The sequence below is a fragment of the Physeter macrocephalus genome, chromosome 19, assembly GCF_002837175.3.
Source record: "Physeter macrocephalus isolate SW-GA chromosome 19, ASM283717v5, whole genome shotgun sequence".
NCBI classification, from domain to species: domain Eukaryota; kingdom Metazoa; phylum Chordata; class Mammalia; order Artiodactyla; family Physeteridae; genus Physeter; species Physeter macrocephalus.
The window spans coordinates 63,427,664-63,451,998 of NC_041232.1; the positions used below are offsets into that span (position 1 = coordinate 63,427,664).

General features: G+C 37.3%; 1 protein-coding gene across 2 annotated transcripts in view; it reads right to left on the bottom strand.

Moving 5' to 3' along the window:
* Nucleotides 1–24,335, bottom strand: part of DYM (dymeclin) — a 382,138-nt gene that overhangs the window by 343,460 nt on the left and 14,343 nt on the right. For both annotated transcript variants that reach the window (XM_024132334.2, XM_028480232.2), the window contains exon 2: nt 14,869–15,060. In XM_024132334.2, the coding sequence (XP_023988102.1) occupies nt 14,869–15,008 (140 nt within the window). In that variant the 5' untranslated portion in view covers nt 15,009–15,060. The remainder of the gene's footprint in view (nt 1–14,868; nt 15,061–24,335) is intronic.

Consider the following 24,335-nt stretch of genomic DNA (forward strand, 5'->3'; position numbering starts at 1 on the left):
AACAAAACCCAAAGTTAGCAGAAGGAAAGAAGTCAATAAAGATCAGATCAGAAATAAATGAAAAAGAAATGAAGGAAACAACAGCAAAGATCAATAAAACTAAAAGCTGGTTCTCTGAGAAGATGAACAAAACTGATAAACCATTAGCCAGACTCATCAAGAGAAAAAGGGAGAAGACTCAAATCAATAAAATTAGAAATGAAAAAGAGAAAGTAACATCTGCCACTGCAGAAATACAAAGGATCATGAGAGATTAGTACAAGCAACTATGTGCCAATAAAATGGACAAACTGGAAGAAATGGACGAATTCTTAGAAAAGCACAACCTTCTGAGCCTGAACCAGGAAGAAATAGAAAATAAAAACAGACCAATCACAAGCACTGAAATAGAGACTGTGATTTAAAATCTTCCAACAAACAAAAGCCCAGGACCAGATGGCTTCACAGGCAAATTCTATCAAACATTTAGAGAAGAGCTAACACCTATCCTTCTCAAACTCTTCCAAAAGATAGCAGAGGGAGGAACACTCTCAAATTCATTCTACGAGGCCACCATCACCCTGATACCAGAAAAAGATGTCACAAAAAAAACTACAGGCCAATGTCACTGATGAATGCAGATGCAAAACTCCTCAACAAAATACTACCAAACAGAATCCAACAGCACATTAAAAGGATCATACACCATGATCAAGCGGGGTTTATCCCAGGAATGCAAGCATTCTTCAATATAGGCAAATCAATCAATGTAATACACCATATTAACAAACTGAAGGAGAAAAACCATATGATCATCTCAATAGATGCAGAAAAAGCTTTTGACAAAATTCAACACCCATTTATGATAAAAACCGTGCAGAAAGCAAGCATAGGGGGAACTTACCTCAACATAATAAAGGCCATATGTGACAAACCCACAGCCAACATCATTCTCACTGGTGAAAAACTGAAACCATTTCCTCTAAGATCAGGAACAAGACAAGGTTGTCCACTCTCACCACTATTATTTAACATAGTTTTGGAAGTTTTAGCCACAGCAATCAGAGAAGATAATAAATGAAAGGAATCCAAATCAGAAAAGAAGAAGTAAAGCTGTCACTGTTTGTACATGACATGATACTATACATAGAAATTCCTGAAGATGCTACCAGAAAACTACTAGAGCTAATCAATGAATTTGGTGAAGTAGCTGGAGGAATCAGGCTCCAGGGCTTCAGAGTATATTACGAAGCTACAGTAATCAAGACGGTATGGTACTGCCACAAAAACAGAAATATAGATCAATGGAACAGGATAGAAAGCCCAGAGAGAAACCCATGCACATATATGGTCACCTTATCTTTGATAAAGGAGGGGAAAATATGCAATGGAGAAAAGACAGCCTCTTCAATAAGTGGTGCTGGGAAAACTGGACAGCTACATGGAAAAGAATGAAATTAGAACACTCCCTAACACCATACACAAAAGTAAACTCAAAATGGATTAAAGACCTACATGTAAGGCCAGACACTATAAACCTCTTGGAGGAAAACATAGGTAGAACACTCTATGACATAAATCACAGCAAGACCTTTTTTGACCCACCTCCTAGAGAAATGGAAATAAAACCAAAAATAAACAAATGGGACCTAATGAAACTTACAAGCTTTTGCACAGCAAAAGGAAATCATAAAGATGAAAAGACAACCCTCAGAATGGGAGAAAATATTTGCAAATGAAGCAACTGACAGAGGATTAGTCTCCAAAATTTACAAGCAGCTCATGCAGCTCAATATCAAAAAAAGGAAGTGATGAATATAAAGATTAAGAGTTTACAAAGCCAGACATTTCTTCACAGAAGATATACAGATTGCCAACAAACACATGAAAGGATGCTCAACATTACTAATCGTTAGAGAAATGCAAATCAAAACTACAATGAGATATCATCTCACACCAGTCAGAATGGCCATCATCAAAAAATCTACAAACAATAAATGCTGGAGAGGGTGTGGAGAAAAGGGAACCCTCTTGCACTGTTGGTGGGAATGTAAATTGATACAGCCACTATGGAGAACAGTATGGACGTTCCTTAAAAAACTACAAATAGAACTACCATATGACCCAGCAATCCCACTACTGGGCATGTATCCTGAGGAAACTATAATTCAAAAACAGTCATGTACCACAATGTTCATCGCAGCAGTATTTACAACAGCCAGGACATGGAAGCAACCTAACTGTCCATCGACAGATGAATGGATAAAGAAGATGTGACACATATATACAATGGAATATTACTCAGCCATAAGAAGAAACAAAATTGAGTTATTTGTAGTGAGGTGGATGGACCTAGTGTCTGTCATACAGAGTGTAGTAAGTCAGAAAGAGAAAAACAAACACCGTATGCTAACACATATATATGGAATCTTAAAAAAAAAAAAATGGTTCTGAAGAACCTAGGGGCAGGACAGGAATAAAGACACAGACATAGAGAATGGACTTGAGGACACAGGGAGGCGGAAGGGTTAGCTGGTACGAAGTGAGAGAGTGGCATGGACATATATACACTACCAAAGGTGGAATAAGGAGGGTGGGAGGGAGACACAAGAGGGAGGAGATATGGGGAGATATAGATATAGATATGTATAGCTGATTCACTTTGTTATAAAGCAGAAACTCACACACCAGTGCAAAGCAATTATACTCTAATAAAGATGTTTAAAAAAAAAAAAGAAACTCTGAGGAAGGATTATTCTGGCAGCTCCCCTTAAACAGAGAAGACACAAAGCAAGGTTAAAACATGGGACAGATTATCCATCAACTTGCCTATATTAATTGTAAACAATATATTTATTACATTTACATTGTAAATAATGGCACTCAAACATAAAGTATGGGTTATTATCACCCTCACTTTGAAAGTGCTTGAAAATGTGAATATATAGGTCTGGTGACCTATATATAGGTCTGGTGATTCTTTTCTCAAAGATTAGCATGTATAATTTAATGTTGCATCTCTTTAGCCATTATTTGATACTCACTCAGTGATTGGTCTATGCTTCCAAATGGAGACTGTGTAGCATAATGACCAACAGAATTCATCTCTGGAGCTACATAAACCTCGTTTGAATCTGGTCCATGGCAGCTACTAGCCATGTAACCTTGGAAACATGGTTTCCTTACTAGCCATGTAACCTTGGAAAACCTCCCCAGGCCTTTTTTCTCACATACAGGAGTAATAACAGTACCAACCCCACAGACTTGATGTGAGAACTAAATGAGGAAATGCATCTAAGGAATGAGCCCAGCACCTGGCACACAGTAAGTGCTCAATAAATAACTGCTAAATTAACGCTGCTGTTTATATTAGCCAAGCCTCTTAGCAGAACGAACTTATTCTTTAGAATGCAAGGAGGATCCCTGAAAACAAAATCAGAGTGGTAACTGGAACCTAACAATGCTGAAGGCATTTATTTAAAAGAAATGAAAGGCATTTATTTAAAAGAATTTATAAGAAAGTACAACAAACTGAAGTTTAAAAAACATTATGTGATGTGGGAAATACATACAGTGGATATTTTTCAGCCTAAAAAGGAAGGAAATTCTGACATGTGCTACAACATGGATGAACTTTGAAAATACTATGCTAAGTGAAACAGGTCAGACACAAAAAGATAAATATTAAACGATTCCATTTATATTAGGTACCTAGAATAGGCAAATTCATAGAGACGGAAAGTAGAGTAGAGGTTACCATGGGCTGGAAAGTGGGGGGAATAGGGAGTTACTGTTTAATGGGTACAGAGTTTCGGTTTGAGATAATGAAAAACTTCTGGAAATGAGAGTCGTGATGACTATAAAACACTGAGAACGTACTTAATGCCACTGAACCATACACTTAAAAATGGCTAAAATGATAAATTTTATGTTATGTAAATTATACCACAATAAAAAAACTGAGTAAAATCTTTCCATATTATAGGAGAGTAAGTAAATTACAGCAGACTAGACTAAATTCCCCAAACACCAACATTAAAGCATGCTCATCTCTGCAATAACACACATCATAAAAAATCTTTACCATGGCCGAAAGTCCCTATGTAATTTGTTTCCTTGCTCACTGCTCTGCCACACTGGCCTTTTTGCTATTTCTCTAACATGCAGAACTTATTCCTGCTTCAAATCCTTTACATTTGCTGTTCCCTCTACCTGGTGGAATACTCTCTTCCCAGAACATACAGGGCTCCCTGATTTCACGAATGTCTGCTTAAATGCCGCTACCGCAGAGACCCTCTAGCTAAAGAAATTTCCTGCCGGTATTTGTTCCCATTCTATCACTCTTCATGACCTTGCTCTGCTTTATTTTTCAAAAATGACTTTACGTATTTATTTCTTTACTTGTTTACTGCCCATTCCTCCACTAAAATATAAGCTGCTTGAGAGCAGGGACCTTGCCCCTCATGTTCACTACAATGTTTCCAGCCCTTAAAAACAGTGCCTAACAAATGGGAGGCATTCAATAACCATTTTTTGGTAAATACACCTTAAAATATTCACATTTACAAAAAAGGAAATATATCCAATACATTAATTTTTATAAGTTACATAACAGTAATACAGTACAATCACATATTTATGGGGGGGAGGGAGACATAAATACACATATCTATTATTAGGAATGTCCATTTAAAAAAAAGTATGGAAAAACATACACCAAAATATCAACAGTGGTTATCTCTATATGATGATAATACAGGACAATTTTCCGTTTTGTTTCTGTATTTCCTAACTTTTATACAATGAAAGATCTGTGTGATTTAAAAAAAAAAAAAAAAAAAAGACTATTTTACCAGCAAATCAACTACCAAGAACTCACTCCAGTTGTATAGTTAAGGATATGCACAAAGACTTGGCTACAAGGAATTTCAGCATAGTTTTTTATATACAATCAGGAAAAATAAGAAACAAGCAAAATGTTCAATGATATAAATTATGGACATCTATAAGACAGAACATTCTACAACCATTTAAAATTATGTTGTATGAACACAATGACATGAGGAATATGTGAGTTAAAGAAAAAATGTGTGGAATATGATACAAATGTTTTTAAATGAGAGAGAGAACTGACCAGATATACACCAAAAAGTTAACAAAGGTTACTTCTGATTAGTGTTATGTTTTTCATCTTTACCTTCCTTGAGCTTTTCTGTATTTAAAGGTACTAAAGATGAACACACATGACTTTGCAACTGAGAAAAATGCGTTTAGTGATTGTGTGACTGTACCAAAAGCTGCCTCTTGCCTTATTTGAGCACCATCTAGTGCTCAGTACACATAATACAATTCTCATCATGCAGTAAAGTCTTCTAAAAAGTAGCCTTTATAAAAAGGACATGGAGTCCGCACAGAGACAAATATTACTATAGTCAGTGTTTGGCCTAATTTTTAAAACAACTGAACAATTGATTCAAAAGAGTCATAGGATTTTCAATCAGAGGATAAAGCAGTCATCAGAAAATTGGTTAAATTTCTACTACTTAATTTCAACCATCAAATATTTTAGGCTAACTCTCAAGACAGAAAGCCCTTGCACTTTTTAAAATTAATGGGTATTTATTCCTTGAAGGAAGAGGAAAGTCAGACACTTTATGTGCATTATGGTGTTTTATCCTCCCCACAAATCTATATACATGGTAGGTAATATTATTTCCATTTTACAGAAGCGTCAACAGGCTCGGTGAGAATTAAGCTTGCCTAAATTCACAGAGGTAATAATAAGCAGTAGAGCTGAGATGCAAGACAAAGTCAGTCTGGCTCCAAAATCTATGCTGCCCCTACCATGTTCCACTGTCTCTATTCTCTACACTTTGCCCAAAATCACCACACCTTTTGGCAAACTGATTCTCATTCTTGGTAAGCACACAAGCTGTCACTACATTGCTCAGCACTGCTCTCAAATCTAGAATTCTAAGCTCATTAAGTATTAATGCTCAAGTCAAATATCAATTTAAAATAAAAGAGCTTTTAACGAATAGTGGCTGGAGGACTTCCCATTTCCTGTACAGGCAAAGAAATTCAGACCTTCATTACATGGTGGTTATGTCACTGCAGCTGCCTGCCATCTGGTTTCCCTTCCTGAGTTTCTCCTCTTTCCTCCTCTTTCCAATCTACCACTCACTCCACGCCAAAAGTAAACTCCTTAAAACAATGATTTCACCAAATCCGCTTGACAAGAACCCACAAGGAATCAATTCTAATCCTCAGCTTTCGAACCAGTGTGCCAAAAATGGGCAAGTGGACAGACTGTGATCTTCCCGTTCAGTTCCCCGTGGTCAGAACCCCTGCACCCTCAGAGCCTCCAGGCCACCACATACATCTGACCAGCCTTATCAGTTTCCAAACAAACAAAAAAACAAAAAAAAACAAGAAATATGTTGGGAAGCACTTTCAGTGTTCCATAAAATCTGTTCCTGACCTATTATACTTGTTTCTCATGCTCTACCAACACAAACTGGAAGAATTAATGGAAGTCATTTGGCCATACTTTACTCACAGGACAGAAGTCACTTCTACCATACATATAAGGCTACTGCCATATTATATGTAATGGGTTACGCATAAGGCTATTGCTGTATTATTCAATATATGTAACAGGAAAACACTGGAAGCAATCCAAATGGTAAAAGTAAATGGCTACATGAATTCTGGTATGTTCAGCAATCGACAGACACTTTGGTTTCTTCCATACCTTGGCTGTTGTAAATATGCTGCAATGAACATAGGGGTGCATGTATCTCTTCTAACTAGTGTTTTCACGTTCTTTGGAAAAATACCCAGAAGGAAAATAGGTAGTTCTATTTTTACTTTTTGAGGAACCTCCATACTGTTTTCCATAGTGACCGTACCAACATACATTCCTGCCAACGGGGCACAAGGGTTTCCTTTTCTCCACATCCTCACCAACATGTATTTGTTGTCTTTTTGATGACAGCTATTCTGACAGATGTGAGGGGGTATCTCATTGTGGTTTTAATTTGTGTTGTGCTTTTAATTTGCATTTCCCTGATGATAAGTGGTATTGAATATCCTTTCATGTGTCTGATGGCTATCTGTATGTCTTCTTTGGAAAAATGTGTATTCAGCTTCTCTACCCATTTTTTAATCCAGTTATTTGATTTTTTGATGTTGAGTTGTATGAGTTCTTTGTTCATTTTGGATATTAAACCCTTATCTATATATCATTTGCAAATGTCTTCTCCGATTCAGTAGACTGACTGCCTTTTCATTTTCTCAATAGTTTCCATTGCTATGCAAAAGCTTTTTAGTTTGATGTAGTTCCATTTGTTTATTTGTGCGTTTCCCCTGCCTGAAGAGACATATCCAAAAAATATTGCTAAGAGCAATGTCAAAGAGCATATACTACCCATGTTATCTTCTAGGAGTTTTATGGTTTCAGCCCTTACATTAAATCTTTAATCCATTTTGAGTTTATTTTTGTAATATGGTGTTAAAGAATGTTCTAATTTCATTCTTTTACATGGAGCTGTCCAGTTTTCCCAGCACCACTTACTGAAAAGATTGTCTTTTCTCCATTGTATATTCTTGCCTCCTTTGTTGTAGACTAATTGATCATAAGTGTGTGGGTTTATTTCTAGGCTCTCAATTCTGTTCCATTGATCTGTGTCTGTTTTTGTGTCAATACCATGCTATTTTGATTACTGCAGCTTTGTAGTATAGTTTGAAATCAGGAAGTGTGTTATCTCCAGCTTTGTTCTTCTTTCTCAAGATTTTTTTGGCTATTCAGGGTCTTGTGTGTTTCCATACAAATTTTACAATTATTTACTCTAGTTACGTGAAAAACACCATTGGTATTTTGATAAGGATTGCACTAAATCTGTAGATTGCCTTTGGGAGTATGGTCATTTTAACAATATTAATTCTTCCAATCCATAAGTAGGATATACCTTTCCATTTGTTTGTGTTATCTTCCATTTCTTTCATCAATGTCTTACAGTTTTCTGAGTATAGGTCTTTTACCTCCTTGTTTAGATTTATTCCCAAGTATTTTTTTTGATGCAATTGTAAATAGGATTATTTTCTTAATTTCTATTTGATAGTTCATTGTTAGTTCAAACACAACAGATTTCTGTATATTAGTTTTGTAACCTGCAGCTTTACTGAACTCATTTATTAGTTCTAATAGTTTTTTGGTGGTATCTTTAGAATTTTCTATACATAGTATCATGTCGTCTGCAAACAGTGACAGTTCTACTTCTTCCTTTTCAATTTGGATTCCTTTTATTTCTTTTTCTTGTATGACTTCTCTGGCTAGGACTTCCAATACTCTGCTGAATAAAAGTGGCAAGAGTGGGCATCCTTTTCTTTTTCCTGATCTTATAGCAAATGCTTTCAATTTTTCACCATTGAGAATGATGTTAGATGTGGGCTTGTCATATATTAAGCTGAGTTATATTCCCTCTATACCTACACTTTGTTGAGTTTTTATCATAAATGGATGTTGACTTTTGTCAATTTTTCTGCATCTACTGAGATGATCATATGATTTAGTCTTCAATATGTTAATGTGGTGTATCATATTGATTTGCAGATACTGAACCATCATCCTTGCATACCTGGGATGAATTCCAATTGATCATGGTGTATGATCCTTTTAATGTACTGTTGAATTCAGTGTGCTAATATTTTGTTGAGAATTTTTGCATCAGTGATACTGGCCTGTAATTTTCTTTTTCTTGTGGTCTTTTCTGGTTTTGGTATCTGGGTGACACTGGACTCACAGAATGAGTTCAGGAGCATTTCTCTGCAATTTTTTGGAATAGCTTGAGAAGGATAGGTGTTATTTCTTCCTTAAATGTTTGGTAGAATTCACCTGTGACGCCATCTGGTCCTGGACTTTTGTTTGTTGGCAGTTTTTGGATTACTGATTCAGTTTCATTACTGGTAACTAGTCTGTTCGTATTTTCTATTTACTCCTAATTCAGTCTTGGAAGACTGTACACCCTAGGAATTAATCCATTTCTTCTAGGCTGTCCATTATACTGGCATATAATTGTTCATAGTAATCTCTTATGATCCTTTGTATTTCTGTGCTGTCAGTTGTAACTGCCCTTTCATTTCTAATTTATATGGGTCCTCTCTTTATCTTGATGAGTCTGGCTAAAGGTTTATCCATTTTGTTTATCTTTTCAAAGAATCAGCTCTTAGTTTCATTGATCTTTTCTATTGTTTTTCTAGCCTCTACTTCATTTATTTCTGCTCTGGTCTTTGTTATTTCTTTCCTTCTACTAACCTTGGGTTTTGCTTCTTTTTATAGTTCCTTTAGGCATAAGGTTAGATTGTTTGAGATTTTTCTTGTTTCCTGGGGTAGGCCTGTATCTCTATAAACTTCCCTCTTAGAACTGCTTTTGCTACACCCCATAGATTTTGGATCATTGTGTTTCTGTTTTCATTTGTCTCCAGGTTTTTTTTTCCTCTTTGAAATCTTCAGTGACCCAACAGTTATTTAGTGGCATGTTGTTTACCCTCCACACGTTTGGGGTTTTCTGCAGTTGTTTTTTTTTTTCTTGTAACTGATCTCTAGTCTCATATTGCCATGGTTAGAAAAGATGCTTGATATGATTTCAATCTTCTTAAATTTACTGAGACTTGTTTTGTGCCCTAGCATGTGATCTATCCTAGAGAATGTCCCATGTGGACTTGAAGGTGTATTCTCATGCTTTGGGATGGAATATATATAATAAACATATATCATCTGGTCTAATATGTCATTTGGACCAGAGTTTCCTTACTGATTTTCTGTCTGGATGATCTGTCCATTGATGTAAGTGGGGTGTTAAAGTCCCCCACTATTGCTGTGTTTCTGTCAATTCTTCCCTTTATGTTTGTTAACTGCTTTATGTATTTAGGTGTTCCTATATTGGGCACATATATATATTTACAATTGTATATCTTCTTGTTATATTGATCCTTTGATCATTATGTAACATCCTTGCCTCTTGTTACAGTCTTTGTTTTAAAGTCTAGGGCTTCCCTAGTGGCGCAGTGGTTGAGAATCTGCCTGCCAATGCAGGGGACACGGGTTCGAGCCCTGGTCTGGGAAGATCCCACATGCCGCGGAGCAACTGGGCCCGTGAGCCACAACTACCGAGCCTGCGTGTCTGGAGCCTGTGCTCCGCAACAAGAGAGGCCGAGATAGCGAGAGGCCCGTGCACCGCGATGAAGAGTGGCCCCCGCTCGCCGCAACTGGAGAAAGCCCTCGCACAGAAACGAAGACCCAACACAGCCAAAAAATAAATAAATAAATAAATAAATAAATTTAAAGTCTATTTTGTCTGATATAAGTACTGCTACCCCTGCTTTCTTTTTGTTTCCATTTGCATGGAATACTTTTCCATCCTCTCACTTTCAGTCTGTGTCTTTAGATCTGAAGTGAGTCTCTTGTAGGCAGCATATAGATGGGTCTTGCTTTTGTATCCCTTCAGCCACTCTATGTCTTTTGATTGGATCATTTAGTCTATTTACATTTAAAGTAATTATTGATAGGTATGTACTTATTGCTATTTTGTTAATCATTTTCTGGTTGTTTTTGTAGATTTTGTTCCTTTCTTCTACCTTTAGTGTTATGTTTGGATTCCTTTCTCTTTTTTCGTGTACATCTATTATAGATTTTTGGTTTGTGGCTACCATGAGGTTTATATATAACTATACATATAAACTATATATACATAGTTTAGTGTTTTGACATCATATTTAACACTTTTTTGTTTCATGTATCCCTTAACTACTTATTGTGGATATAGATGATTTTACTACATTTGTCTTTAGCACAGTTTTGTTTTTTGGTTTTGCTGCTATATTTAGTATGAAGTCAGTCATATAAGTAATTTTTAAACATTTTATTAAGACAAACAGTATATTACTTAAACTTTACTCTTGAATTAATATTTATTTATCTATCTATTTATTTATTTATGGCTGCATTGGGTCTTTGTTGCTGCGCACAGGCTATCTCTAATTGCAGCCAGCAGGGGCTTCTCTTGTTGCGGAGCATGGGCTCTAGGCACGCAGGATTCAGTAGTTGTGGCTCGTGGGCTCTAGAGTGCAGGCTCAGTAGCTGTAGCACACAGGCTTAGTTGCTCCACAGCATGTGGGAATCTTCCCGGACCAGGGCTCGAACCCGTGTCCCCTGCCTTGGCAGGCAGATTCTTAACCACTGAGCCACCAGGGAAGTCCCTACTCTTGAATTAATCTTGATTTTATTTCAGACCTTTGCTTCACAAGGAATTTTAGTAAGGTGAAAAGTTAAAAACTATTGAAGAATCTAAAGATTTTTCAACCATGCCTGGAAACTATAACAAAATCTGGTTATTCTAGTGCCAAAAAACAGTTTATAGTAAGGAAGGATTAGATTAGTCCTGAAGGACTTAGTGCTTCTAAAAAAACTGGCGGCCATCAATTTCTGGCTGCACTTGAAGACAGCACATATGGGATCCAAAGAATTCCAGGAGTGAGCAATCTCAGAAATGTCTGGATTCAGAGTCTTCCCTAAAGATATTCCTCTTAGTCTTGAATAATTCATAAACTAGGTAATTCCATCCCTGACTGTCAATGAGGTGGTGGCACCTTCTACCTCAAGGCCTGCTCATTGTCAAGGTTCACACATCAAATACCAGACTGAGGAGCTGGGGCGGGGTGGGGGGGGCCTCAAACAAAGTGACAAAAGTGCCAAAAGCATATGCACCACCACAAATAAAGCTTCTCTGGATATTCTGAATAGCCACCCATACCCCCACAATGTGCAGTTTACTCATTTTACAGCTTTTTACACTTTCTAAGATTCCTTTACACTTTTCTCTATAAACTAGGATGAATTAAGAAAAAGAAATGACATCAAAAAGAATAAATACATGAGAACAGCAAAGGGTCTTTGACAAAAAGCAGTAATTAGCAAAACAAACTATAAAGTCATAATAATTCAAACTGCAAGGCACCAGTATAAGTATGGAAAATTTAGAAAGTAAGAAATAGACAAAAATGGCTAACAAATTATTCCCATCACTATTTCTTGAGAAGTTCATCCTTTCCCCAATGCTCTGAATTGCCAGCTTTGCATAAATCAAGTACACGTACACACACACACACACACACACACACACACAATCTTCCTTCCCTTCTTCAGAGTACTTTAGCTACTATTAGTTTTTTTCTTTCCCATGCAAATTTTAGAATGAGCTTATCAAGATCTCCTCACCCACCCCCAAAAAAAGATGTTGGAATTTTAATTGGAATTGCCTTCAATCTACCGGTCAATTTGGAAAGAACTGACACTTTTACAATTCTTAATCCTTGAACATGGTATACATCACCATTTAGTTAAGTCTCCTTTAATGTCTTTTGGAAGAGCATATATAGATTGTACTACAGTTTACATAAGTGAAAAGGAAATTTATTTTGGATAATAAATAATGTTCTCTTTATATGCCCTTTTTTCTCTAAGTCTTCTTACTACATGAGCAGTGATACTCCATGACAATTCCTTCAGGATTAACGAAATGGTTTCAAAACTTGCTGATGCTACAGCTCATCTCCAGTTTGACCTCTCCCACCAATCCACAACCACCTTTAATTTTCCAAGGATCTCAGAAGCAGTAGTATGTATCCACTTCCCATAAAATACAACTAATCCACATTATCACAAAAACTGCAAACTAAGCCAACCTTGTAAAGTCCAATCCAACTATACCCAAAGGTCAGAAATTAAAATGTATTGCCAACATATATAAACAATTCACAAAAAGGAAATACCAATAATCCTTAATCATATAAAAATAAACATAATCTTGATTGTTAAAGGATCACAACACACATACATACACATATATTTTATTTACATATCTCAATATTTATATATTTTTAAAATTCATACTCAAAAGAGAGAGATAGCTCTTCCAACCCTGGGGTCAGGGGAAAGGGGAAATACAGACTTATTTGTCACTATTACACCATTTTCGTTACTGAAAATCAGTAGAGGAAAAGAATTAAGTGTTTACCCTTATTAATAATGTAGTAAAAAAACTATGTTTTATATATCCTAATTCATGAAAGCACTCCTTCACAGGAGAATTCCAGTTAATAAAGAAATGACCAAATTAGAAATACTACCATTTTGAAATCTCTTATGAAACAGGTGATTCAGACCAAAATCATCAATGGATGCTAAAACACACTCAAACCTCTGATCAGTCTTAGCATGATAACTGATATAAACCCACACATTTTCTGTAACCTAATGAAATACAATATAAGGTACCTAGCATCACTTATGAAATACTCTTACCAAAAATGTTTAACCCAAATTTTATCAAGCCTTTAAATCTGACGTCCAATTTATAGATAATACAGTAAATAAAAAAACAAAATATAAGAAGCAATCAGGTAGGTCTAGAAGGTGGAACATTCTACAGAAAAACTGACCCAGTTTGTTAAAAGAAAAAAAAAAAGTAACGGCATAGGGAAAAAAATAGTGGCAGGAGTTGGGGAGTACATACCTCTATTCGAGATTAAAGACAGAAGAAATGTAACTACCTTATTGCAATGTATTGCAATGCAATGTATACACCTTATTTATTTCCTAATTGTAACAAATGAACTACAAAACAACTAGGGAAATTTGAAAATGGACTGGGTAAGAGGAATTATTGTTAACTTTGTAAGGTGTGATAAATGGTATTATAGTTATAAAAGAAAATGTCCATATTTTAATTTACTTTAAAAAACCCTAAAAAACAGATGAAGTAAATATGGAAATAATCCAAATCGCTATTAACTGATGAATGGATAAAGAAAAGATGGTATATTCATACAAAGGAATCTCACTCAGAAATAAAAAGGAATGAAATATTGATACATGCTATAACATATCACACTCAAAGATTCCAGGGACTAGGACACAGGTATCTTTAGGGGGCCATTATTCAGTCTATCATAATAAAGCTGTTAAAAACAAATAAATAAAAATGTTTAAAATCTAGATACTGAGTAATGGGAATTCAATATTCTAGTCACTCTACATAATTATGTGTCTGTCAGTTTTTATAACAAAGAGTTAAAAGTGAGATATTGGTTTTCACCTACCAAATTGACAAAGGCCAAAGAATCTAAAAATGCATTAAATTGACAAAGGGGTAGGGAAGCAGACCTTCTCATACATTGCTGGTAGGAGTATTAATTGGTACAACTTCCATGGAGCAGTTTGGCAAATTACAAATGCACATATTCTTTGACACAGCAATGCTACTTTGAGGAATTTATACTGGAGATTTATTTGTATGCTTGAGAAATTATGTATGCAGCATTATCTGTTATAACAAGAAAGTGGAAACAATCTAAATGTCCACCCATAAAAAACTGATTTAATATAATCTATGCACACTCTGCAGTCATTTAAAAGAATAAGGCAGTTGCATACATGCATATACATATGTTTTACTTAACTGTGGAGGAAAAAAAGCAAGGGACAGCAAGCAAAAACGAAAAAGAAAGGTATGTGTAGTATGCTACCATTTGTGTTTAAACAGTTTTGTAAAACCACATGAAATAATATGGTTTTACTATCTCTGGAAGCATTCAAAAGAAACTGCTACCAGGAATTATCTCTGGGCAAGGGAGGTGGCTGAGTAGGGGAAAGGAAAGAGAAAAACTTATCTCCTCCTTTTCATGCCTCTTGAATTTTCTACTGGTACATGTACAACAAATGGAAGGACAGACAGATCATTAAAATAAAAAAAAATTTTTTTAATCAGCATACCACACAAGCTTATGAGGCCCTTGATACAAATTTTCAATCTCCAAGTACCCTCTTACCTGCTAGTTGGTGCAGGGAAAGAAAATGACAGTAGCTGATTCCAGAACGGGTCATTCTCAGAGACAGATTCTGTGCCTGATAACTTTTTCAAGTACTCATTTTTAGGAAGATCACCAATTCTGCTGCTATTCGATCCCATCTTTTAATCTGGTAGATGACTTGTCCTTAAACCTTCATTTCCACAAGACAACCTATAAAGAATGAATAGAAATTTCAAACGTGTTCAAAATAATCATCATACTTTTCTTACCCTTGACCTAAATGTAAGAAACTCTAAACTTAGTAAAAGAAATCATACCTCTCTTGATTTTTAAATATATTAGACATCAGATACAAAGTTACAAGGCGAAAAATGAGGCTAAAATCTGTCTTAGCCAACATAACACAAAATCCCAATCTATACTTGTAGATCGTAGAATGGGCATACCTTTGCCCAAGAAAATGTCTCAAAGCAAATTCATAACAATGATAACTTATTAAAAAATAGTCAAAACAATGGTGCTAAAGAAATAGAGACTGGATGGCTTGAATGTGCTACGGGCAGAAAATTGTTCAAGTAGTTACCATGTGCTACCTACACTTAAGGAGAGAATGAGGACTGAAGTGAGTTACCGGCTTAAAGTGAAAGGGCTCCCAGTTCCAAAGGAGTCACACACAGTGCCTCTCATCCTGCTGTAATGCACATATACTTTTTGCTGGCATTCTTAGTCTCCTAAACCATGAGCTGCTGTGTTTTGCTGGGTTTTGTTTTTTTTTTTAAATAAGAACTATCTTATTCATCTTTCTAGATGTCTACATTAGCATATAACAGGCATTCTCTAAACAGCATTATGTTGAAGGAAGGAATGAGTGTAAATAAATTATTACTGTCTTCAGTATTTGTTGTGCTTGGCCCCGAAGGGGAAACTAACAGATCAGTTACAAAATGAATCACAGTCTTCATCAAATTGCACTTAACATAGTTCAAGATCATGTTTTATCTCAACTTGTTCAGAAAAAGTCTCTCACTGACAATAAAATAATGAATAATAAATTAAACTAAATTAAAATTACCATCACAGGGACTTCCCTGGTAGCGCAGTGGTTAAGAATCCACCTGCCAATGCAGGGGACACGGGTTCGAGCCCTGGTCTGGGAAGATCCCACATGTCGCGGAGCAACTAAGCCTGTACGCCACAACTACTGAACCTGCACTCTAGAGCCCGCGAGCCACAACTACTGAAGCCCATGCGCCTAGAGCCTGTGCTTCGCAACAAGAGAAGCCACCGCAATGAGAAGACCGCACACCACAACAAAGAGTAGCCCCCGCTCACCACGACTAGAGAATGCCCGCGCACAGCAACGAAGACCCAACGCAGCCAAAAAATAATTAATTGATTTTTTTTTTTAAATTACCATCACAATGAAAGGAAACTACATGGGTTCAGTGGCTGAAGGAAGCTCAGGTTACAAGAGAATTTACATTAGTAGTGACTTACTTTCTCACCTACATCCCTCCTCATTCCACAAAGACACTGAAGCCAAGATCAGAATTTGGAAGCACGTCTTCCACATTCCCTTTGGAACTCTGGGACTGGCTTGAGCTGCTTATCTAAGGACATGAGGCTTCCCCAATGCACATGGACAGCTGGGCCTCCTGAATATGAGTGGGAAATACTGATCTGGCTTCTTATCACCTGCCCCTGAACTCAAGGCCACACACTACTTTCCTCCTGCTTAATCATGGGGACAGGGACCCCAACACTAGCTGACTCCAACTCAGGCTTCATATCAAGCCAACAGTCAATCATAACTCTAGATTTCAGTTTAATGTCTCAAGTAATTATTGAGCCCAATTAGAAAATGCTATAAAGAAATATTCTGAAATATATAAAGTCCTTACTTGTCATACCCTATTCCAAAGCTACTTTATACCTTTTAAGCTATTTAAAGTTAAAAATTTTAATATCTTAGCAATGAGATACAATACACTAGTGAAAATGAATTAACTAGAGCTACAATTACCAACGTGGACACATCTCAAAAACAAATTATTTTTTAAAGAGAGAGATAGAGGGATTTCTCTGGTGGTCCAGTGGTTAAGAATCCGCCTTCCAATGCAGGGGACGAGGGTTCGATCCCTGGTCAGGGACCTAGGATACGACATGCTGCGGGGCAACTAAGCCCGTGTGCCACGACTACCGAGCTCACACACCTCAACTAGAGCCTGCGTGCCACAAACTACAGAGCCCACGTGCCCTGGAGCCTGCGCACCACAACGAAGAGAAAGAAAAGAAGAACCCGCACACCACAACTGGAGAGAACCCTGCTCGCCACAACGAAGAGCCCGTGCACCACAATGAAAGATCTCGCATGCCTCAATGAAGATCCCGCGTGCCGCAAATAAGACCCGACACAGCCAAAGATAAATAAAAATAAATAATAAATAAATCTTTTTTTAAAAAAGTAAAGAGGTGGAAAAAGATATACCATGCTAACACTAATCAAAAGAAAGCAGGAAGAGTTTCATTAATTTTAGGCACAGCCAACTTCAGAGCAAGGAAACTTATCAGGGATAAAGGCCATTATATAACGATAAAGGAGTCAGTTCTCCAAGAAGACATAACAGTACTTACTGTGTATCCACCTAACAACAGACCATCAAAATATGTGAGGCAAAAACCAATAGAACTGCAAGGAGAAAACAATGAATCCACTATGATAGCTGGAGACTTGCACACTCCACTATCAGAAATGGTCAGATCCAACAGGCAGAAAATCAGTAAGGATATAGCTGATGTCAACACCACCATCAATCAACTGGATATAACTGACACCTTCAGCTGCTTCATCCAACAACAGCAGAACATACATTCTTCTCAAGCTCACACTAAATACTCACCAAGACAGACCACATTCTGGGCCATAAAACACATCTTAAATTTAAAGAAGAGAAACTATAAAATGCTTTGAGTTCCCAAAACCAATAAGCTGGGGATAGAGAAGCAAATCAGAGGACCCCATGAGGAACGATTCGGACAAATGCAGAATACAGCTGATGAGCAAGTTCACTTGTGGGACTGGAAAAGTTCTGAATCCTCATTGTGGTGGTGGTTACCTGAATCTATACATTTGATAAAATTTCACAGAACTATACACACAAAAGAAAAAAAAATGAGTCCACGTAAAAAGTGGAGAAATCCTAGTATAGTCTGCAGTCTATTCTGTGCTGTCAATATCAGTTTCCTGGTTTTGATAATGTACTATAGGTATATTAACCTTAGTGAAAGCTGGGTGAAAGGTACATGGAATTTCTCCACACTATTTTTTTTTTTTTTTTTTTTTTGCGGTATGCAGGCCTCTCACTGCTATGGCCTCTCCCGTTGTGGAGCACAGGGTCCGGACGCGCAGGCTCAGCGGCCACGGCTCACGGGTCCAGCCGCTCCGCGGCATGTGGGATCTTCCCGGACCAGGGCACGAACCCGTCTCTCCTGCATCGGCAGGCAGACTCTCAACCACTGCACCACCAGGCAAGCCCTCTCCACACTATTTTTGCAACTTTTTATGAGTCTACAATTATTTCAAAAAAAAGTTTTTAAAAATAAAAACAAAATCAAACCCAAAAATCGAATCTATATGTCCAAGAAAGGTGCCAACAAATCAGACTAACAGCTATTTTCTATCGCAACCACTAAGTTTATTTTTACATATTAAATTAATTCATCACCTATATTATCACATGGTGAGATGATTAGGATCTCACATTTATTTTACTTGGTGTTCTGGAATGCTCTTTCACTTAGTTTCCCCAAGTAAACTCTTTCTTTCAAATCTTATTCGAAACTGAACTTTTTCAATAAAAGCAAAATAAGTCATGGACATTTGGGGATTCCACACTAACTTCATAACTTGGGAGTATACAACAGATTTTGCCCTCTACCACCTACTTAAAGGAACTATTTCCTTTTTATTGAACCTTCCAAATTATTTTATTTGTCTAATAATCCCCTGCAATTCTTGAATATGCCTCAAAGAAATTTTTTAAGAACAAACAAAAAAGACAGCCACAACTTGTTTATAAGTCCTCTGTTTATCGGGGGGACCCATGCTAATTAGCAGTTAGCATTGTGGGCCTAACAACAGTTTATTGGATAAACACCTAAGTGTGTGCATCAAAATGGTTAGTTAAGAGAGTGCTGGTTTACTGGCAATAAGCACTTTATAATTATGGTTTCCCTTGGCTCTGCCATGGACTCAATTTCCTTTCTCTTTGCTTCATTAAAATTAACAGAATAAAAATGACACCACATAAAAAGAAATGAGAATCAGAGCAAATTGTTCTCAATTAAACAAACCAGTATTTTACTTTTCTTGTGGTGCCTTAAAAGAAATCAATGAAAAATTTACTTTGGGAGTTTAATAAGGTCCATAAATGCTGAATTTTCAAAAGAATAGAATTCCATCCCACCTCTCCTAAATAAGGCAACAATGAGACTATCATCATAGAGTCTATTAATGAAAATTTAAGTCAGACTTGATTTATTTATACTTTATTTTTTTAATCAGTAATGCATGCACCTGGTACAAAATACAAAGGGTTCAAAGGGTATAGAGTAAAAAGTCTCTCTCCCATCCCTTCTCCTAACCATCTGGTTTCTCAACTCAGAGAAAATATTACTGGTTGCTTATCATTCCACAGATTTTCTACGTATACACAAACACATATTTTCTCCTTTTTACACAAAGCATAACACCCTATATATGCCTCTTTACTTTGCTTTTCCCAGTTAATATATACTAGAAATCATTACATATATGTATACAAAGCACTTCATTTATTTTTACAACTCTAACATTCTAGTTTTTAATTCCATAAATCCCATATCGATGGACATTTAAGTAGCTTATGATCTTTCGCTATTACAAATCATTCTCCAATAAGTATCTGGTACATATTTCACACGTGTGTCAGTATATAGGTACAATAAATCCAGGGAAACAGAATTGCTGGGTCAAAGATTATGTGCATTTCTAACTTTGGTAGATACTGCTGAAGAGCAGCAGAATATGCCACCTCAAAATCTGCCACTTTGCCACTTTATTTTGAGCTGTAGGCACTTGAAAAATAGCAAATGCAGGGTGAGGCCTTCTCTGAACTCTCCTTATCTGCCTAAAGACAGATTCTCCAAAAGGAACTCCATTATCATAAATCATAAATTAAGCAGTTTCATCAACCAGGGAAGACTGACTCTTATCACAAGAGCGCCTAGAAGTTGACACAACACTGAGACTAACTTTGTCACAAACTATCATACCTCTCATCTATTCTTCTAAGGCCCATTCATCTTGTCTAAAAGTCATTTACTCTCCCTTAAGAGGCCTACGTTCCCCTTCCCCTTTCCCTATTAAGATGGTATTAAACTGAATTCTAAGCCATTCATTTTTCCCTAGGTATCTCCCATGAATACGTGAGGTACACGTGTGAATAAACTTCTGTTTTACTCCTGTTGATCTTTTATCACAGTTAAGAGCTCAGAAGGGTAGACGGAAAATTATTTTTCCTCCCCTACACTGCCTAGCTGCCTTCTTTAGAGGTTGCCAACTTCCACTCCCTTCAGCAATGCCTGTTTCTCCACACCACAGCCACCACTGTTTAATCAAACTTTTTGATCTTTGCCAACGGACACGTGAAAATAGTTTACAATATGGTTTTAATTTGCATTTCATTTCTCTCGCTTTGAATGAGGCCATCACCTCTTCACATCCTTTGCCTATCTTCTATTGATTTATAGGAAATAAATTCTATTTTCAAAACTGCTAGGATAGACCACAAAGTACTAAAATAACTGCTCAATCCAGGACCAATATGAAACCTTTCTAAAACAATATGAATAAAGCCTGTCAGCTATGAGAAGACACTGAACAGAATATTAACAAGGAAAACCAAGACAGCCAACGGAGCACAAAATGCAATGCCTCCTTCCCCTCTTTTCCTCACCTACCCCTAAAATAATGCAAAAAAAATTTGTCAATTATTACACAGCCATGCTCAAAAATTCACAGGAAACCAGAAGCTGTGAGAAATCCCCATAAAATGTAAAACAGCTGGAGATGGACTGAAAAGGAAAGTGACATCCAGGACAGGCTCAAGAGTCTTCTATCAAGGGCACCAAGAGTGGAACAGCAACCCCAGTCCAGAGGCAGTTGGCCAGAAAAGGGCCAGAGCCCAGGGGCAACAGACCTGGCTAGGACACCCTGCCCAGTCACCCCTGCCCTCACTCCATTAGGCAGCAACAACAGGGTACTATCTGCTGAGAACAGAGAGTGAAAGCAGCACCCAAGGCAGCTGCAATGCCAAGGAGGAACAAGTTCAGCCAAGCAAAGACAGCTAGCCACTGAGGTACTCTTGCCAGAAAGTTCCATCTGTTCCCCACCCTCACAGAAAGCAAAGTAGAAAACTGAGGCCCAATGGCACCTCTTCTGCGTCGGATTCATGCCAAGGATTTCAAACACACACACACACAAACACACACACACACACACACACACACACACACACAACACTTGCACTCAATGTATTTGGAACTCCCAAGACCCTTACCAATGAAAACCACAATAAAATGGAACTTGAAAAACCCACTGTCCAATCACCCCACCTCCTAATAGTCCTAACGCTCTTCGTTCTCACTGTGCATCAGAAGATTTCCTGGCTTTCAGCTCTCTTTCTCCCAATGTTTCAATAACCGAGCCTCTCTCCTGGTTTCACCAGTGCCTTCCACGATATTATTAATACTTTCAAACCTCTCCTAGTCCCAACCTCTAACTGGAATGCCAGTTCTATCGATATGCCTAAAACACTCAGGAATTTTTTTTTAACTTAAGGGTAATATAATATACATAATATAAATTATTATATATATATTAATTATAATATGTAACATAAAACAATTTATACATATATATCCAGTAATTTCGTGGATAACGACGTTCCTTACATAAATCTATACTAGAAATAAGCAGTGTGCAACTGCTGATGCTTTTAGTAGTACCTTTCAAAACACCTATCTTTAAGGCAATGTAGTGAATAATTCAATCTTAACGTGTGTAAAACTGATTCCACCCTCCCTCCCAAAACCAGTCTTCCCTCTCACCTCCCCACCACTCACCTAAAGTTTCCATTATGTAAAAACTACCTTTAAATGTTATGGTCTTTTTTGTTTGTTTGTTTTTTGTGGTACACGGGCCTCTCACTGCTGTGGCCTCTCCCATTGCGGAGCACAGGCTCCGGACGCGCAGGCCCAGCGGCCATGGCTCACGGGCCCAGCCGCTCCGCGGCACGTGGGATCTTCCCGGACCGGGGCACGAACACGTGTCCCCTGCATCGGCAGGCGGACTCTCAACCACTGCGCCACCATGGAAGCCCTAAATGTTATGTTTTTGTCATATGTATGACATATCTCCCAAGGCAGATTATTTCTCCTTATCCCTAAGTAACCTACAGCACACTGCTGAAGAGATATTACTCAAAAAAATACTTATTGAAATAGCCAAGGTCCCATAGCTAATAAATATATGAAAAGATCTTCAGTATAAATGAGGAATAAAATATGCTAATTAAAACAGTGAGGTATCATTTTTACCAATCTGATTAGCAAAGGTTAAGAAAAACCTTAATAGCAGTTGTGAGAGTAATAAGGAAACAGGCATCCCCAACATTAGTGTGTAGGTATTTGGCAACACCTGTCAAAATGTTAAGTGTGCCAACAATTTTGGTTTTAGAAATTCATCTCACAGGTAAACTCATACAAGTTGACAAGTTCTATACATACAGATGTCAATCACTCTTTGGAAAAGCAAATACACAAAATAACCAAATGATCATCACCTGGAGACTACAGTATGGAATAACCATATAATGGAATACAATGTAGCCACTGAAAAGAATGAGGTAGATCTTATGTGTTAATATGTAAAGATATCCCAAATACCGCAAGTAAAAACAAACACAAAGACACAGAACAGCTCATATAGTAAAATCCCATTAGTTTAAATAAACATGAAAATTCTTATATATGCCTAGATAATTTCTGGAAGGAAACATAAGCAATGATCCAAGACAGGCTACCTCTGAAGAATGGGAATGGAAATCTGGAGGGAAGGGACTTTTCACTTTAGGTCCTTCTGTACTGCTTGACTTTTTTTTTAACCAGAAACATGTTGTAATTTACAGTAAAAAAAAAAAAAAAAAAAAAAAATCTTAAATAAATGGATTGTTCTCTTTACCTGCTCTCCTTCAGGAAGGCTCTGAATGTGCGTCTGGCTTGCGCTTTAAACTCTATGTGAGTGACCCCAGAATTAATATTTTGTCTTGACTTCTCAGTCAAAATCCAAGCATATATCTCTACGTATTGAACGTATCAACTGATGTCGTACTATCATCATAAATTTTAAAGCAGAATTTAACATTTGTCCCCCAAAACAAGCAACCCCTCCAAAAGTCACTATTCCTATCATTGTCATCAGCATTCTTGGCTCAAGTTACCTCACTCACATACCCAAGCATACATTCCACACATGCCTATTACACACTTACTATAAATGTAGTGTTATGATGGCCACTGAAAATGCAAAAATGAATAAAACCAGGTCCCTGCCATTAATGGACTCAAATCCTGGAGAGACAAACATGTCAATAAATTATTATAACACATTTGGTAAGTATCACAATGGAGTTATTACAAGAATCCATGGAAATACACAGGAGCATCTGAGGCAGAAGAACCACATATGCAACAGCGCCATTAGCAGATTTATTCACACGGTCTAAAGGCTTTAAACTCACTGATTCATTTAGTCCCCCTTAACAACTCTGAGAGGTAGGCACAGTTTTCTCATTTTACAGATGAGGAAACTAAGGCACAGACAGGTTAAGTAACTTATCAAATTCATGAGGTCCCAGAGATAATAAGTAGAAAAGCCAGGATTTGAACCCAGGCAATCTAATTCCAGAGTTCCTGGTCTTTACCACTTTACTAGGGTGACTCTCCAATGACATCAACAAGTCCTGTGGGTTCTTCTACAATACCCACAATTCTACATATCAACTTTTAAGGCCATCTCTTTATCTTCCCGCTGCTTCCATGCTGGACCAGGCTTCTACAATCTCACCTGATTCAGTGCAACAGTATCCTGATTTCTTTGCCCCCAATCTCTCCTCTTCGATTCACCCTGCACACTCCAATACCACATTAATCCTTAAAAAAAAAAAAAAAAAAAAAAAAAAAAAGGAAATTCAGTCCAGCATCAAAATTAAGACCAAAGGTTCTGGGATTCCTTGGTGGAGCAGTGGTTAAGAATCCGCCTGCCAATGCAGGGGACACGGGTTCGAGCCCTGGTCCGGGAAGATCCCACATGCCGCGGAGCAACTAAGCCCGTGCGCCACAACTACTGAGCCTGCGCTCTAGAGCCCACGAGCCACAACTACTGA